Raw genomic sequence first — 17439 nt, 5'->3', positions numbered from 1 at the left:
CCATTGATGATTTTTGTGTGATTTTGTTGTCAGCACATTCAACTTTGTACAGAACAAAGTATTCAATGAGAAGATTTCATTCATTCAGATCTAGGATGTGTTATTTGAGGGTTCCCTTTATTTTTTTGAGCAGTGTATATATATATACACACACACTATACACACACTACACACACACACTATACAACTATACACACAGACACACACACTATACACACAGACACACTATACACACAGACACACTATACACACAGACACACTATACACACACTATACACACAGACACACTATACACACAGACACACTATACACACACTACACACACAGACACACTATACACACAGACACACTATACACACACTACAGACTATACACACTCACTACACACACACTATACACACGCTATAGACACACTATACACACACACACACTACACATATATACACATACACACTATACACACGCTATAGACACACGATACACACACACTACACACACATACATATATACACATACACACTATACACACGCTATAGACACACGATACACACACACTACACACACATACATATATACACATACACACTATACACACGTCTAGATTCTGCAGCCTCACACATGTGACTGTTTGACCTCAGGCAAACACATGAATGAATTGATTCCCAGGCCTTTGCCCCGCCCATTTTTCCCTTATATGGAACATCCGTTGAGTTAAAGAGCCTCAGCTCGCTATCCCATTGGCCGCCGCTCTCGCTGAGTGACATGTGGCCACTTCCCTGTCTCGTACTCCTGACGTACAGGGAGCGGAGACATATGTAAACGAGCTGCCGCCGCCGTCCAATGGCTGCCCCGGAGCCCAAGAACAGGGCGTGTCCACAGCGCCGAGGATAAAGATCGAGATCCCCATTGTTAAGGCGATTTAAAGGGGCCGCGGATCGGGGGCAGTCGTAAGCGAGAGGCCGGGCCGAGGGATCTACAAGCCGGCCGCGCCCCGTGGGAAAGTCCGGGGATCATACAGAGGACAGGCCTGGACTATATTGGCCATAGGAGATAAAACTGTGGAGGTGACATTAGGAAGCAGCGATCCCCGGGGGGACGAAGACAGGGGACTATGGAGCCCCCCAAGAGGAGGTGTCCCGGCCTCACAGCCAGGCACAAGCCGGACTCTCTGCTGGATCTCAGTGCTAAGAAAGTGGCAGAGACGTGGGCTTTCGAGCAGGTAATGGAAGCGATGTGCCGGGCTGACAGGGGCTCACGGGTTAATGACATACAGTGGTGTATGGTGTGTGTATATATATATATATATATATATATATATATATATATATATATATATATATATATATATATATATATATATAGTGTAGTGTGTGCTGTGTACAGGGGGAAGCAGCCATACCTCTCTGTACCGTACATACCCTAATATACAGGACACCCAGGGCGTCAAGAGTTAATGATCTGTACAGTGAACACAATATAGGACACATAATACACAGAATACACACATGAGCTGTATGCTGGATGCTCTGTACACACTGTATAGTGTGTGTGTATGTGTATGTGTATATATATATATATATATATATATATATATATATATATATATATATATATATATATATATATATATATATATATATATATAAAATCTCTATCTCTCTGGCTGGTGTATATACTCTGAATTTTTATATCATGGCATTTTGTATATCAAGCCTATTTTATGTATATAGTGCCTGTAGAGCGTGTGTACTGTATGGGGTGTATATACACTGCCTCTGGATCCTGTGCACAGAGTCTATATACATGGCCTCTGGACACTGTATACGGCAGGTGTATATACACATCCTCTGTATAGATGTGTGTGTATATACACCTGCTGTACCCCCCACACCGCTGACGCTGTTTACGGCAGGTGTATATACACGGCCTCTGTATACAGCCCCCCCCCCCTCCACTGATGTTTTGTACGGCAGGCGTATATACATGGCCTCTGTATACAGCCCCTTATTGATGTTGTATACTGCAGGTTTATATACACGGCCTCTGTATACAGCCCCCCCCCCGCTGATGTTGTATACGGCAGGTTTATATACACGGCCTCTGTATGCAGACCCCCTCACTGACGCTGTATACGGCAGGTGTATATACACGGCCTCTGTATACAGACACACACCCCCCCCCTCTGACGCTGTATACGGCAGGTTTATATACACGGCCTTTGTATACAGCCCCCCCCCTGCTGATGTTGTATACGGCAGGTGTATATACACGGCCTCTGTATACAGACACACACCCCCCCCCTCTGACGCTGTATACGGCAGGTTTATATACACGGCCTTTGTATACAGCCCCCCCCCTGCTGATGTTGTATACGGCAGGTGTATATACACGGCCTCTGTATGCAGACCCCCTCACTGACTCTGTATACGGCAGGTGTATATACACGGCCTCTGCATACAGACACACACCCCCCCCCTCTGACGCTGTATACGGCAGGTGTATATACACGGCCTCTGCATACAGACACACACACACCCCCCGCTGACGCTGTATACGGCAGGTGTATATACACGGCCTCTGTATACGGCAGGTGTGTGGTTCCTGTGCATCATAGTATCGCTGTGACCTCACCACTTCCTCGTACATCCACCCTTTCCCTAAATACACAGGAGATGCCATCACAGTGGGGAGTGTCCCTGTCACCGTGGTCACGCCGGCTATAAACCTTCTGCTGTATACAGAGGCTGGGGCGGCTGTCATGGGGAGGAGGATGATGTCTGGATGGATAATAATAATAAATCCCCGCTCGCTCTCTCACTGACTTACTGCTCGACCGTTATACAGCCGAGTCAAAGCCTTGTGTAGGGGGATTGATTTTCACATATCTCCTATACTCGTGTGACAGCGCCCTCTAGGGGCAATATTGGTGTGAAAAATAATCTCCTTGGATAACTTGACATGACTGGTAACCGGTGTACGTTTTGCAGGTAGAAGAACGATTTTCCAGGGTCCCAGAACCGGTCCAGAAGCGGATAATATTCTGGTCATTCCCTCGCAGTGAGAAGGAGATCTGCATGTATTCATCCCTGGGCTACCACCCCCCGGAGGGCGAGCGAGATACCAGGGTCCCCTTTAATAGGGGTCTTCAGCTGCTGCAGTCCGGGGCGGTGCAGAGAGTGCTACAAGTCGGTGAGTCCACAGCGGGCCAGGCATTGTGGGGCACCTGTGTTCTGCCATGTACAATGAGTGCCGTATTGTGCAGCATCCTTGGTGTACAATGAGTGCTGTATTGTGCGGCATCCTTGGGGTATTCTGGTGTACAATGAGTGCTGTATCGTGCGGGAAGAGGCATAGCCCATGTGCTTGCAAATCAGGTTTAACTGAATTTTTGTGGCACAGACCGGATTGGTTGTGAAGCAGGTGCCCGGCGCGGAGTATTCTCCAGCTCGCTGAATGGGCTGCATTGTGCTGCCCGGAGCCTCTGCGTTACAGGGGTGACGTGATCCTGGCGGAGGACACCTGAGGCGGTTGCAGGCGGTGACATGTCGTATGGGTGACAGTTGGTGACACTCCTCACGTCACCGGGAACGGGTTTTTATTTATGCTCAGTTTTTGTTAGTCAATGGCCGCAGCTTGTCCGGACTTGCTGCCCCTGCGGTTGGGAGCGGGCACTTCCTAGCACGCCCGTACATGTGCCAGCGCTGAATTACTGCCGATTTCTGCATATTGAATTCAGGTCCCTCTGCGGAGACGCTCGTCCCAGCCTCATTGTGTGTGATAATGCCCCACACCCGCTTTAGCCTCCATTTTTTCTTATGCAATTTAAAACTCCTCTCCCCTCCCCCTCCACTGGTATTTATTTTCCTGCCGTCCATTATTAGGATATCAAATCTGAAAGGCTAATCCCTTATTATTTTGTGTGTTTTTTGTCTTTCCTCTGAAGCCCCCCAGGGACGCCCCCTCTCCCTTTCTTCTCTTCTCTCTGGGTGATTGTATTTTGTATACAGCAGATAAAAGTGTCATTGACAGAGCGGGGCCTGAGGCGTGTGACGGGGACAATGTGCGGCTGATACTGGCCCCCGTCATGCGTCACAGATCCCACACATGTCCTGAGACGGCCACCGTCAATGGGGCTCATTCAGGGCTTGTGTTACCGTCTCCTGCAGCACTGGGGCGCAACGTCAGAAATAGAGTTTATTAAATGGAATTGACCTGAAATACTTCTTATAAAATCCCACATGATTTTCCTGCTCTGATCCATCTACACGTATTCTCCTTATTGACAACGTCTTAATTGTCCGGCAGTGCTGTGTAATAATTCATGTATGAGCCCATTGAGAGAAAGCTATGCATGCCGCAGTTACATCTGTAGAGTCTCCATGTCCTGCCCCTCCTCATTGTAGAAATGGGTTAAGGGGACTGGAAAGGGGGGAGACTGAACAGATGGGAAGCGTAGTCCTCCCCCACCGCTCCTGTATAGCCATAACCATTCTTATGTAGTCAGTGTGTGGTCAGGGCCGGCTATGCGGCTAGTAACTCTGCTGTCAGCTTATGTTGGTGATGGGAAACTTGTAAAGTCCATTGTACCCACATGGAGCCCTCCGCCCCTAAAAGTTTTAAGAGGAATTGTACATAAACCGTACATTATATAGAACTGTCCTGAATAAATAGCAAACTGATTAATCGGTAGCAAAAGTATTCATTCACCATCCCCCCCTCCATTGTAGATTGTTTGTTAGCAAAACTAACAAAATTTCTGCAATACTGTGGTCCTCATGGCCGAGCCCCCCTGCCCCCCTCCACTGTGGTCCTCATGGCCGTGCCCCCCCCCCCGCCGCACTCCACTGTGGTCCTCATGGCCGTGGCCTCCACACCGTGCTTCACTGTGGTCCTCATGGCCGTGCCCCCCCGCCGCGCTCCACTGTGGTCCTCATGGCCGAGGCCCCCACCCCCCACCACGCTCCACTGTGGTCCTCATGGCCGTGCCCACGCCGCGCTCCACTGTGGTCCTCATGGCCGTGCCCCCCCCGCCGCACTCCACTGTGGTCCTCATGGCCGTGCCCCCCCCCGCCGCGCTTCAATGTGGTCCTCATGGCCGTGCCCCCCACGCCGCGCTCCACTGTGGTCCTCATGGCCGTGCCCCCCACGCTGCGCTCCACTGTGGTCCTCATGGCCGTGCCCCCCACGCCGCGCTCCACTGTGGTCCTCATGGCCGTGCCCCCCACGCCGCGCTCCACTGTGGTCCTCATGGCCGAGGCCCCCACCCCCCGCCACGCTCCACTGTGGTCCTCATGGCCCCCACCCCCCGCCGCGCTCCACTGTGGTCCTCATGGCCCCCACCCCCCGCCGCGCTCCACTGTGGTCCTCATGGCCCCCACCCCCCGCCGCGCTCCACTGTGGTCCTCATGGCCGAGGCCCCCACCCCCCGCCACGCTCCACTGTGGTCCTCATGGCTGAGCCCCCGCCTCGCTCCACTGTGGTCACCGTGGCCGAGCCCCACCCCCAACCTCGCTCCACTGTGGTCATCACAGCCCCCACTCTGCGTCACTGGAGACATTTCCTAGCCCCCGCCATCAGGTTGTTCTTCTGCAGCTTATTTGTAGGGTTTTGTGTATGTTGGAGCCGACTTCTCTTGCGCTTTTGGGTCATTAGAGGCGACTTCTTGGGGTTTGGACAGGGAGACCCTCGGAGTTCAGTACAATCTGAGACTTCAGCGCTGTCACCACCACAACTGTTGAGGACGTCTGCAGCCTCTCCAGGTGTTTTGACCTCCGGCCTCCTCAGGATTCTGGTGGCAGCCGGTGATGGCCTCCTCTATCTGTCGTGTCCTGGTAGTGCGGCTGGTGTCCTATAAATTTGAAGTGGTGAGCTCTTCTTTGAACCGTATCTCTAGGAACATTCAATATCTTTTGCATCAGTTTCCTTGTTTCTTCAAAGCTGTGATGTCTTCTTTTAGCATTTTTGACCACTTTTCTTGACAACCCAAGAATATGAGTGACCTGGAGTCCATTGTCCATGAGGAACGGACTAAGATGTCTCAAGAATTCTCCTAGAAGCTGTTTTTTGGCTTTGTCACACATTCAGTCTAATTTGCAATAAGGAGGTGAATAATTGTGATTGCAACTCCACATCCCTCGCTCCTGTGCCCCTCCATGGTAAAGTGGATATTGCACTCAGGAGCCTGGGAAAGCTGGGTGATAGCACATGGCCATTTCTGCCCTGGGAAATCTGGCTGAATGTGTTCTTGGTTATGGTAGGACCCGGCTGTAGCATTTTGGGATCTTACTTCTCTCTATTATTTTGCAGGCTTTCACCTCAGCGGATCGGTCACAGAATCGGGAGAACCAGAAAGAACCTACCAGGTGTCCATCAGTTTTGACCGATGCAAGATCACATCCGTCAGCTGCGGCTGTGAAAACAGAGACATTTTCTACTGCGCCCACGTGGTGGCGCTGTCCCTGCATCGGATCCGGCGGGCTCGGACAGTGGAGCTGCGGCTTCCCATCTCGGAGACGCTTTCCCAAATGAACAGGGACCAGCTGCAGAAGTTTGTACAGTACCTGATCAGCGAGCATCACACGGAAGTGCTGCCGACCGCCCAACGACTGGCGGACGAGATCCTGCAGCTAGGATCAGAGATCAACCGAGTACACGGTGAGAGTAAACCTAACGGCACCATTAGATCCCAACATGTAAAGTGCGTTGCTCAAGATGGAGGATGCTACAAAAAAACTGATAACTTTTTGAGCCAGGCTTTTCTCACACTCTTCCCCCTTCTGGCCCAGTATTAGTTTTGGCTGAATATTCTTTAATTAATGGTCAGTTAAAGGAGTTTTCCAGTTTTGGATAACCCCTGTCTGCAGTTATTTAAAAAAAAATAAATAAATAACAAACAAGCACCTTAATCCCCCTTCCCAGGTCCGAGGCTGACTCTCCACCACTGCCCTTGGTGTTTGTCTGCAGCGCTGACATCACGTGGACAGTCATACCTGAGTTCAGCGTCTCTGCCTGAGTTGACAGCACGAGCTACTGAGCTCACTGACTGGCGGTAGCGCTGTCAGCACTGCAGACAATAAAGGTCACCATAATTCAGCACTGGACCTGGGGAGGGTGAGTAAAGAACAGTTAAAAAAAAAAAAAAAAAATCTAAAGCTGGGGTTTTCAGAAATCAAAAATTTCATTTTTCTGCCCCCAGGAGTATAACTTATTGCATGGTCTGTCTGCTAGGACTATTGAGACTACAACTCCCAGCATGCCCCCACAGCAGCAGCTGATGTACACAATGGTTGCTTTTGCTTTTAGGAGCCCCGGACCCCACGGCCGGTGCAGGGCGGGAGGACGACAACTGTTGGCATTTGGATGAGGAGCAGATTCAGGAGCAAGTGAAGCAGCTCTTGTCGAATGGAGGATACTATGGAGCCAGCAAGCAGCTGCAGTCCATGTTCAGCAAGGTGGTTACCTCTTCTCCATCCCGCTGCTTCGTCTCTATAGTCTCTTAACTATCCGCATCCCGTCTCTAGGTGCGAGAGATGCTAAGGATGCGAGACTCCAATGGCGCCCGGATGCTTATTCTCATGACTGAGCAGTTTTTGGAGGACCCCCGGCTGGCTCTGTGGCGGCAGCAGGGAGCCGGAATGACTGATAAATGTCGGCAGCTTTGGGATGAGTTGGGTGAGAGCTTGTTCTTCAGTAGTTGGACCATCTGATCCTATTATGGATCCTCAGTGTGACCCTCTTGGGTTTTTTTCCCTGGCAGGTGCACTTTGGGTGTGTGTGGTGCTCAGTCCGCATTGCCGTATAGAAGAAAGGGAGTCGTGGCTGGAGCTGCTCCGGAGGTGGAACGCCATGGACATCTGTCCTCTGGAGGAAGGAAACTATACTTTGGATGGTCCAGGGGCACAGGCTATGCCTCAGACTTCTGCTGGAAGCCATGGTACGATCGTGAGGTTGGCATAGATCATGTTTTTCTGCCTTCTGGGCATAGATATCTAGATGTCCAAATGACTTGTTGTATACAAAATCACGTGCCATAGAGGTTCTACTCTAGATTTTGCCTTTTATTTCCAGCCATCTCTCCCCGTCAGACGGTATTCGCAAGGGCCCTCAAAGCAGGGGAAATGCGTTGGAGTGACCCCCACTTACAACGGGTCTTAAACGGAGATACCTGCACTCCGGGAACGAGTGTGAAGTGCAGCTCTGACAAGCTGTCCTATGACCCTCAAGGCCGCCCACTTTGGCTAGGAGACCATTTTCCAGTAGCATGTGCCCGCGTTGATGCCCTGAGATCACACGGGTACCCGATCCAAGCTTTGAGGTTGGCTGTTTCTGTAGTTAACACCATGAGGCTGCAACGCCAGCACCAGATGGAGGGCTTGAAGCAGCAGAGAAAAGGTGAGGCAAGGTGATGGTGAAATGGTGGACAATGAGTATTAGACCTGGTAGGATGAGGGTACCGTCCTTGTGGGTCATGTCAACACATATTTTATTTTCTTAATAGAACTTCAGGTGAAAGGAACTACAAGTCTCACTAATCTGGAAGGGTGGATCGGGCACCCGCTTGACCCAATTGGGTGTCTGTGCAGGACATTCTTGGAGGCCAGTCTACCAGAGGATGAAGGACCAGCTCCTTGCCCAGGTACATTTATATAGAGTGGGTAATGACGTCGGTCTTGTCTTAGGACCTCCTGACTTTGTTTGTTTCTTCTCAGAGCTTGGTGGAGAGCAGAGGAAAGTCATGTACCAGCACGTCCCTGTTCCCGGAGGTTCCCCGTCAGGAGAGTCTCTTCTGTGTCTGGCACTGGAAGTGGCTCTTATGGGCTTAGGACAGCAACGAGCAATGCCTGAAGGCCTCTATGCCCAAGACAAACTGGTCAGAAGTGAGGAGCAGCTTATTGGCCTTCTTGGGACGTTGGACATGGGGGAGCGGTTGGTGCAGGTGCTGAGGAAGCAGGCCATGTTACTCTTGGAAGGTTGGTGAAGTTAACCCTGTAACATGGAAGATTTAGGACAGCGGTCCTTGTTGGTGATTCCTGATGGACCATTGATTGCTCCTAGGTGGTCCATTCAGTGGATTTGGAGAAGTGGTCTTTCGGGAGAGCGTTCCTATGCATATGTTTGCACGCTTCCTCTTCACAGCTTTGCTCCAACATGATTCGGACCTAGCGTACAGAGTTGCCCTGAGAGCCATGCGGTAAGTGGGGAGCGATATTAATGCCATCCATCTTATACCTTTTGAGCTGGTGACTCTTACATCTAAATCTGCTCGTTCTATTTTTTTATTTCCAGGCTTCCAGTTCTTGAATCTGTTATGCCTCCACATGGATCGGACATCATGCCTCTGGACTCTATGCTGACCAGTCGTTTCCCTCGCTGGTTTATTCTAGGGCACTTAGAAACAAGACAGTGTGAACTGGCGTCTGCCATGTTGACAACAGCTAAAGGTATTCATCATGGAGGGATCTTTCCAGTGATTTGGAGGCTTAGTTCCTACCCTTGGTATAGTGGCCCTGGTGATGTGTATGGGGCTGCGGGGCACCTAGTAGTTACGTGAAATTTCTTTTTTTGGTCAGGATAGATGGAAACTTGATTTATGTCAATTGCAAGATTTGGATGCTCTCCTGCTTTACATAAAGCCGGGCTGCATGACCTGGCGCCGCTGAGCGATAACATTAATGACGCCACCGCTCTTCAGAATCCCCGGGTGTCGGGCAGCGCAGTGTGACCTGGCAGTGGCCATTTGCAAAGGCTGTGGAGCCTCAGAACAAGGCCCCATAGTCTTTGCATGGAGCATTCGTTTGAATTCGCTGGATTCGCTTGGACTACGTCGGATTTGGCGGACCAGCAAGGGATTTTCTTTTAATGCAGTTCTCTCTTCTTCCATCGCAGGAGACCCCAAGTGGCTGCACACAGTCCTGGCTTCCATTCAGCAACATATCCATTCCCCAGCTCTGCTATTCAAGCTGGCTCAAGATGCCTGCAAGACTGCAACTCCCCCAAACTCTCCCCCCGACACCACGCTGCTAAACATTTCGTTGGAGCTAGGGCTGCAGGTAAGACCCTCATTTTACACTTTTATCGTTTATCATATACACTACATAGACAAAAGTATTGGGACACTTAAAAACCTTACACCTACTGGAACTTTTAAGAGTGTTTCTGTGGGACTTTTTGACGATTTTATCAATTTACTGATATTGGAGGAGGAGGCCAGTCAGACAATGTCCATTCTAGTTCATCCCAAAAGTACTGGACGTTGTTCAGGTCCGGGCTCTCTGCGGCCAGACGTGTTTTTCCATCCCAAACCATGTCTGTATGGAGCTTGGGCACTGGGAACAATCATGGAGAACAGAAAAGGGGTTTTCTCCAAACTGTTCCCACAAAGCTGGAAGCTACAATTGTCCACAATGTTTTGTGCTGAATAGTGATGATTGAGTACGCCTCATTAACCCTTTCCGGCGTGCACGCTCCGGTGCTTACCGAGTATTTTAGCGTGCTCAGAGTTTCATTAATTGTCGCCGCGCCTGCAAGTGTCATGGCTGTTAGACAGCTGTAACACATGCAGAGAAAGCCTGGCGAACAGGCTAACAGCCATGACACTTGCCGGCGCGGCAACAATGAATGAAACGCCTAAATACTCGCTCGGGTGCTCGCCGGAACGAGTTAATGAGGCATGCTCTATCATCACTAGTGCTGAAGCATTAAGATTTCCCTTCATTGGAACGAAGATGTTGAGGCCGACCTCTGATAACAACCCAGAGCAATATCCTCCTCCACCATCTGTACAGCGGCACAATGCAGTCAGGGGGTAACGTCCTCCTGGAATCACCAAACCCAGACTCCTCCATCAGACGCAGATAGAGAAGTGTGTTCTGTGCAGTGATGGATCACGTCTCCTCCAGAGTCTAGTGGTGACTACTTTATACCACTGCATCCGACGGTCGGTATTGTGCTTGGTGATGTAAGGCTGCATGCAGCTGCTCGGCCATGAAGCTCCCGTCGGGGGCGCAGTGTTGTGCTGATATTAATGCCAGAGGAGGTCTGAACGGACTGTTATGGGGTCAGCAGAGCGTTGGTGAGCTTTCTGCCCTCTGCTCCTTAGCACTCGCGGGGGCCCCCTGCTCTGTAACGTTGCGTCGTGTCCACTTTATGGCGGAATTGCTATGGTTCCTTCCACTTTCCAATATCACTAACAGTAGGATATTTATGGGCATCCTATTACAGGACCGCACTGGTATCTGTGAGCTCTTTACCACCAGCTGTTCTGTCACATGTTAATAAAGGCAAACAGCATGGTGGGGGGCTGGATGCTATAAACTGGAGGTAATGGGACAGAATGTAAAAATGGTCTTCAATGATGAATAGTTGTGGTCAATAACTCTGTCTTTAAAATGTCTCTTCTATTCGTATATTTATGGACTGGAGGATGCAATGTATCTCTCACCAAGCTTTTGGGAAGTTGGGGTAAATGTCTGAAGTCAGGGGCTGCAATTATCTAGGCCAAACGCATGTTTATAAGGATGTGTGACTCCATGACCTGAGGACCACGTCCTCCAAGTCTGTAGACTCTTCGTAGACTACTGGTGACTCCAGTGTGTGGAGGAAGATGGAAGGATGTTGTGATAGCAATTACTTCCACCTTAACATCCATCCTTCCTGCAGGTGATGAGAATGACCCTGGCCACCCTGACATGGAGACGTCGGGAGATGGTTCGCTGGCTGGTATCATGTGCCACAGAGATCGGTAAGCTTCATCTTGGTGACGGGGGCTTTCACTTTAGTCTGTCTTTCTCCCAAGCTGCTAAGTGTAACCCATTGTTCTTTTATCAGGTGTTCAAGCCCTCATCAGCGTCATGCAGAACTGGTACACCCTCTTCACCCCCCTTGAAGCGACCAGCATTGTTGCCGTGTCTTGCATGTCTCCCGCCACCCACATGCGTTTCGCCCAGGACCCCAGACAACGAGAAGAGCTTTACTCCTGTACGCGGGCGCTGGCCTTACAATGTGCTATGAAGGACCCACAAAGCTGTGCCCTCTCTGCCCTGACCCTGTGTGAGAAGGACCACACCTCTTTTGAAGCTGCTTACCAGATTGTCTTGGATAGTGCCAACTCCAGCCCTGGCACACACTCCCACCTGTTTACGGTAGCCCGGTACATGGAACACCGCGGCCTTCCGTTGAGGGCCTTCGCCTTGGCCACACTAGCCCTGTCGAACTTGACCATAGGTTTTAGCCAAGACTCTCACCCTGCGGTTAGCGATGTCCTGTGGGCTTGCTCTCTGGCACACTCATTGGGCAAAGTTGAGCTGGGCACAGTGGTACCCCTAGTTATTAAAAGTGTGCAATGCGCCCCTGTACTGTCCGATATCATACGCCGCTGTAGCCTTGCACCCCCTGGCCTGGTACAGACCCTCTCTGCTGCTAATAACCCGAGAGGCAGGGGATCGGTGCCGCGGGCTGACAAGTCTCCCCTCTGCCAGCTTCTGGAGGCCGCAGTGGGCGCCTATATCAGCACCACTCATTCCCGCCTCACTCACATCAGCCCCCGACATTACGGCGAATTTATAGAATTTCTCGCAAAAGGTCGCGACACTTTCCTGCTGGCACCAGATGGCCATCGCCAGTTTGCCCAATTTCTGGATAACCTGAAACAAACGTACAAAGGGAAAAAGAAACTGATGCTGCTAGTGCGAGAACGGTTCGGGTGAACATAAAAGCTATCGGGGATGACCCTTAAAAAAACTTACACTCCCTTTTTAAGGGACCTGCAAACCCGTGCAGAGCGGAGGAGCATATAACACTACACACCAGATATACTGTACTGCTGGCGGATCAGCACGGTAGTGAAGGAAATTATTATTTTTTTTTTTTCTATTTGAAGAATTGCAACAGATCTCCGGTGGAAATGTGCATTTTTTTTTTTTTTGTGTGCTTTTAAGTAATTTATATTTATTTATATATCTCATTTGTGAAAACGCCCACCTACGACTGCACCGTAACCTGTCATTGTATGGGGCGACTTTTGCAGTATAATTACGGATTACGAGATGCCTCCTGCAATGGACTGACTGCAAGCTAGACAAGGTTTTGTAATTGCCAAGCAAAGATTTTGAAGACTGAAAGGGGATTTCTCTGCAAAGAGCAGTACTTATATATTTATTTCTGAAGGATCTTCTGCATTAATTTATTTTATTTTTTTTTTTGTATAATTTTTAAAGCTTAAAAAAAAAAACAACAAAAAAAAAAAACGGAGTAACCCTTTACATGGGTGGTGGATGTGACGGGACCCTACCCCACCCTTTAACCCAGTGACTATCTTTAATGTAGCAAAACTTTGGCCTGAGACCGTGTTATTCCAGCCTGCAATTTCCGGCCGCCATATTGAACTAATGGGTTAATTTTTACAAGTACTAGAGACCAAATTGCGTTGAACTGGAAATAAGTCATTCATGGCGAGTGCAGACAATTTGTCGGAGCAGTCTTTACAGCAACAGAAGGTGTAGTTGGAGCAGCAAGTTGCAAAATGGCTGCCTTTTTACTGTCTGTGGTTAAACGCTTGGGAAAATGACTGATATCTAAAGCACTATACAACCTAGAGATGGGGAGCAGCCATTTTGTAAAGTTGGAGGTTCCTATTTGTTTGCTGGACTGTATATTTCTTGCTGTGATGCACAAAATGGCTGCGGCCCATCTCGATTTAAAGAGGTATTGCCATCTCCAAAATCCTATCCCAATATGTAGTAGGTGTAATAATAGCAAATATCTCTAATTAGAAATGTTGTATAGTTCTTCTGATTCGACATGTTGCTTACCACATGTACAGGGCATTGCAGTAGCTTAGGTATCCACGGTTACGACCACTAACAGCTAACTAACTGTCACTATATCAGTGGTCATAACCGTGGATACATAAGCTACTGCAATGCCCTGCACATGTGCTAAGCAACATGGTGAATCAGAAGAACTATACTACATTTCTAATTTGAGATTTGCTATTACACCTACTACATATTGAGATGGGGTTTTGGAGATGGGAATACCCCTTTAATGTATTCTGGGTAGACCATGGACATTATAGTTAGCTCTTAGGGGACAGCAGACGTTTTCTGCCTCCAGTGATGAAAACTGTTCCCAAAAAATGGTTGCCACTGCCCTATTTAGGCTTGTGGTATCCTTTTATTTTCTGTCACCATTCCATATATTTCTTAAAAAAAATAAAAATAAAATAAAAAATATTTTTAGTTTTGTTGTTTCACCTCACAAAGCCTATATAGTGGATTCTTGGAGACCAAAAAATGCTATGAAGGTGTTTTATGTCAACCAGAATATAGTGTGTCACTGTACATATATTTACACGGTGTCATGGCTTTAAGAGGCCTTGTTGTCTATGACAACCTATCAAAATGCAGCTTTCATTTCTACAGAGTAGGTTAGAAAATGTAAGCTGAACTCTGATTGGTTGCAATTAGAAAAATGGTTGCCAAGTGTGTCAATGGCTCCCTGAAGCAATTTTTATGTCTCTTAACACAGGGGAAGGGGGTCTTATTGCCTAACATCTCACCCCCTATAAATTGCAATGAAGTAGTAATAAATTGTACACTAATTCTATAACTCAGGAAGATGCTACAAGCTTTTCACCTGACATGCGGCCCCCCTGCAATGTCCTCCTTCCCCTATGTCCCTTCCCCCACTCCGCCATTATAGTGCTGTGTGCTCTTCTCAAATGAAGGTTTGAACTTGTAAAATATGACAGACGCTCGCTCACTCGTGACTATATTTTGCTGAGGCTATGAAGTTGGGCTGTAAAAACATAAGATATATAAATATATATATGGATGGATTTATCGGTCTGTTTATTTATTAATGCATCTGTCGCACTTAATTCCATGGACATAAAACACATTTTAAAGAAATCTTTGGTTTTGGTTTTTTTTGTTTACTCTTACTTTGGGTTGATGGGGATCAAGGCCGCGTACCGGAGCTGCGCTCTTAGGTCATATGACGCTCTGAATTACTCATAGAAACCAGCAGAATTATTAATGCTGCTCTGGATGTGAATGGAGGCTATAAAAAAGATATTAAAGCAACTGGTCAATCTATTGCATAATGCAAAAAAAAAAGATGCTTCTGTAAAATGTCTATATAATTCATGTAAACTTTGAGAACGCTCCTTGTTTTGACACTTTTGATGCATTATTTTCAGGATAAGTTTTAAAGTGTTTTTTTTTATTATTATGATAAGTATTTTAGCAATGAGGGTGTGTTGTTTTTTTTTTATTTTATTTTATTTTTTTTTTTAATGAATTTCTTGCAAAATAAAAAAACGTGCTATTGAATTGTGGAAAATGTGCCAAAGAAATGACACGATCCTTTTTTTTTTTTTTTTTTTTTTTTTGATGCTGATTTCTGCAGTGGTCTCATTTATCTGTAAATCTCATAAATCCATTTGCTTCCCACCAAATCAACCCTATTCAGATAAATGGAACAGTGTTGGGTTTTTTTTGGTTTTTTTTTTATGGCCCCATGGCAATTCAATGTCCCCCTAGTGTCCTGTGATTAGCAAGTCACAAATATTCCAATTGGTTTAGACTTTTTGTTATTCACCAGCATTATGCCGCACAGAGTGAATTTTGGCTGTTGAACCTGCGTTGCAGCCAAAGGTGCCGTCTAGCCTAAGGATATTTTCCGAGCAGAAAAAAAAAAAAAAATTAAAGTTTCTTTTGTGGATGTGGTGAAATCTACAGTAAAATTTGCAGCAGAAGTTGACATGCTACAGAATTTGTCATGCGGATTTACCTCTGATTTCAGTGTGAAGGGTGAAATTCTTGATTGAACATTTGCACATGACAGGCTGCAGGTCCGTGGTTAATTTTTTGCAGGTTTTTTTTTCACCCACATTATGTAGTATAATCTATCTCCTTTGCTACTGTTGTATACTGTGGCTTTTCCACTCTCAAATCTGGGTGGAAAATCCACCATGTTCAAACATACCCTTAGGCCAGGTTCACATGTTGCTTATTTTATTTTTTATTATATTTAGCATTTTACCATACCAGCAAAGTGGATCAATTGTAACCTAATCTCATCCATATGCTGCATTTTTGTATGTAGTTGTTTCTTCAAGTATGCATCATGTTAATTTTTGTTGCACAAAAAAAAAAAATGTTAAAAATTTCTCTTGCAGAAATGCACTTTTAGGCCATGTTCACACGTTCAGTATTTTACATAAATATTTGTTCCACTCCTGGTTTTGACACAATCAGAGGGAAAAGTATAATAGAAACATGTCGCCACTTCTGCATTTTCCACCACTTCTGGTTTTGGCTTACAAATACTGATGTAAAATACCGGCCTTAAGTTCTGTGGCCTATAATGAGTTTTTGATTCTGCATCTTACAGTTCCAACAAATAATTGGGATTTATAGAAATCTTGCACCCACTTTGTATTTTTTTTTTCTCAGCCTAAACTGACCTGCGGTGCGTGTTTCAAATCCACAACATGTCAATTTCTCCTTCGCGTACACAGTTTTATGGGCAGATTTTCCCCATAGGATTATAATATATGCAGAAAATCCTTTAGGTAAAAAAACGCATGTAATCTGCACATGACGGCATCAATAAAAGTATCAAAAAATAAAGGAACTTTATTTAAAGAATGACTTCAGGAGAGAAAAAAAAATGCAGCATCAAAAATGCAAGTAAAAAAAAAAAAGACTCAAAAACGCAACAGAAAATCTGTAACATGATCACTGCAGATTTCACCCGTTCATTTTTTTCAATTTGGACCCTAAACCTGCGGTTCAACCCGATGGATTGACATTGCTTTACTGTTGGTTTGTGTTTTACACAGAAACACGACACGCACACAAAATTATATAAGATTATTCTAGAAGTGTGGAAAAATGTGCGGATTTTAGTTAGAAATTCATGTGTAAAATCCGCACAAAATTCAGAGTGTGAACACAGCGCTAGGCCTCCATACAGAAATCTGTGTTGCATGTTTTTTTTTTTTTGCCCATTATAATCTATAGTGCTATTCACAGGACTGTGATAAACACTGATGGTAAAAACAGAGACACAGACCAAAAACTGATGACACCAATACCATTCGTGTGAATGAGGCCTTATCGGTGGAGGACTCACTGTGAGAAAGTAGGAAAGTATTTTTTTCTTAGCAGCTGAGGCAATGCAATACATTGCCAGTAGGTGGCAGACAAGTCCATATGTTGATGTGTATAAACCTTCCATAATGTAAGGATGTAGCAGAGCCGCACCAGTATTACCACCAGAACTCGTGCTGAATTCCTGCTCCCGCACCCAGACCATCAGTAATGTGAGAAGGCCTCATTTTCTGTTTGCGCTGTTCACAAGGAGCAGATTTTTCTTACAGTAGCGGCATTCTTCGTGAAGGCGTGCAGTGCACGGCCGGGTTCAGATGAGCGT

General features: G+C 47.0%; 1 protein-coding gene across 1 annotated transcript; it reads left to right on the top strand.

Annotated features, from left to right (window-relative positions):
- The first annotated feature begins 865 nt into the window (after window positions 1–865).
- Window positions 866–13748, top strand: ZSWIM4 (zinc finger SWIM-type containing 4). The gene is made up of 14 exons (XM_073654359.1): window positions 866–1219; window positions 2988–3189; window positions 6307–6654; window positions 7303–7451; window positions 7521–7671; window positions 7757–7933; window positions 8068–8391; window positions 8498–8635; window positions 8709–8969; window positions 9055–9190; window positions 9286–9440; window positions 9886–10049; window positions 11659–11740; window positions 11827–13748. Exons 1-14 carry the CDS (start codon window positions 1112–1114, stop codon window positions 12702–12704), a joined length of 3273 nt encoding a protein of 1090 aa, XP_073510460.1. The 5' UTR covers window positions 866–1111; the 3' UTR covers window positions 12705–13748.
- Window positions 13749–17439: the final 3691 nt, after the last annotated feature.

This window comes from Phyllobates terribilis, unplaced genomic scaffold (assembly GCF_046119375.1).
Source record: "Phyllobates terribilis strain yellow unplaced genomic scaffold, ASM4611937v1 Scaffold_11__3_contigs__length_659146591, whole genome shotgun sequence".
Taxonomy (NCBI): domain Eukaryota; kingdom Metazoa; phylum Chordata; class Amphibia; order Anura; family Dendrobatidae; genus Phyllobates; species Phyllobates terribilis.
This window is presented reverse-complemented; position numbering and strand designations above follow the sequence as displayed.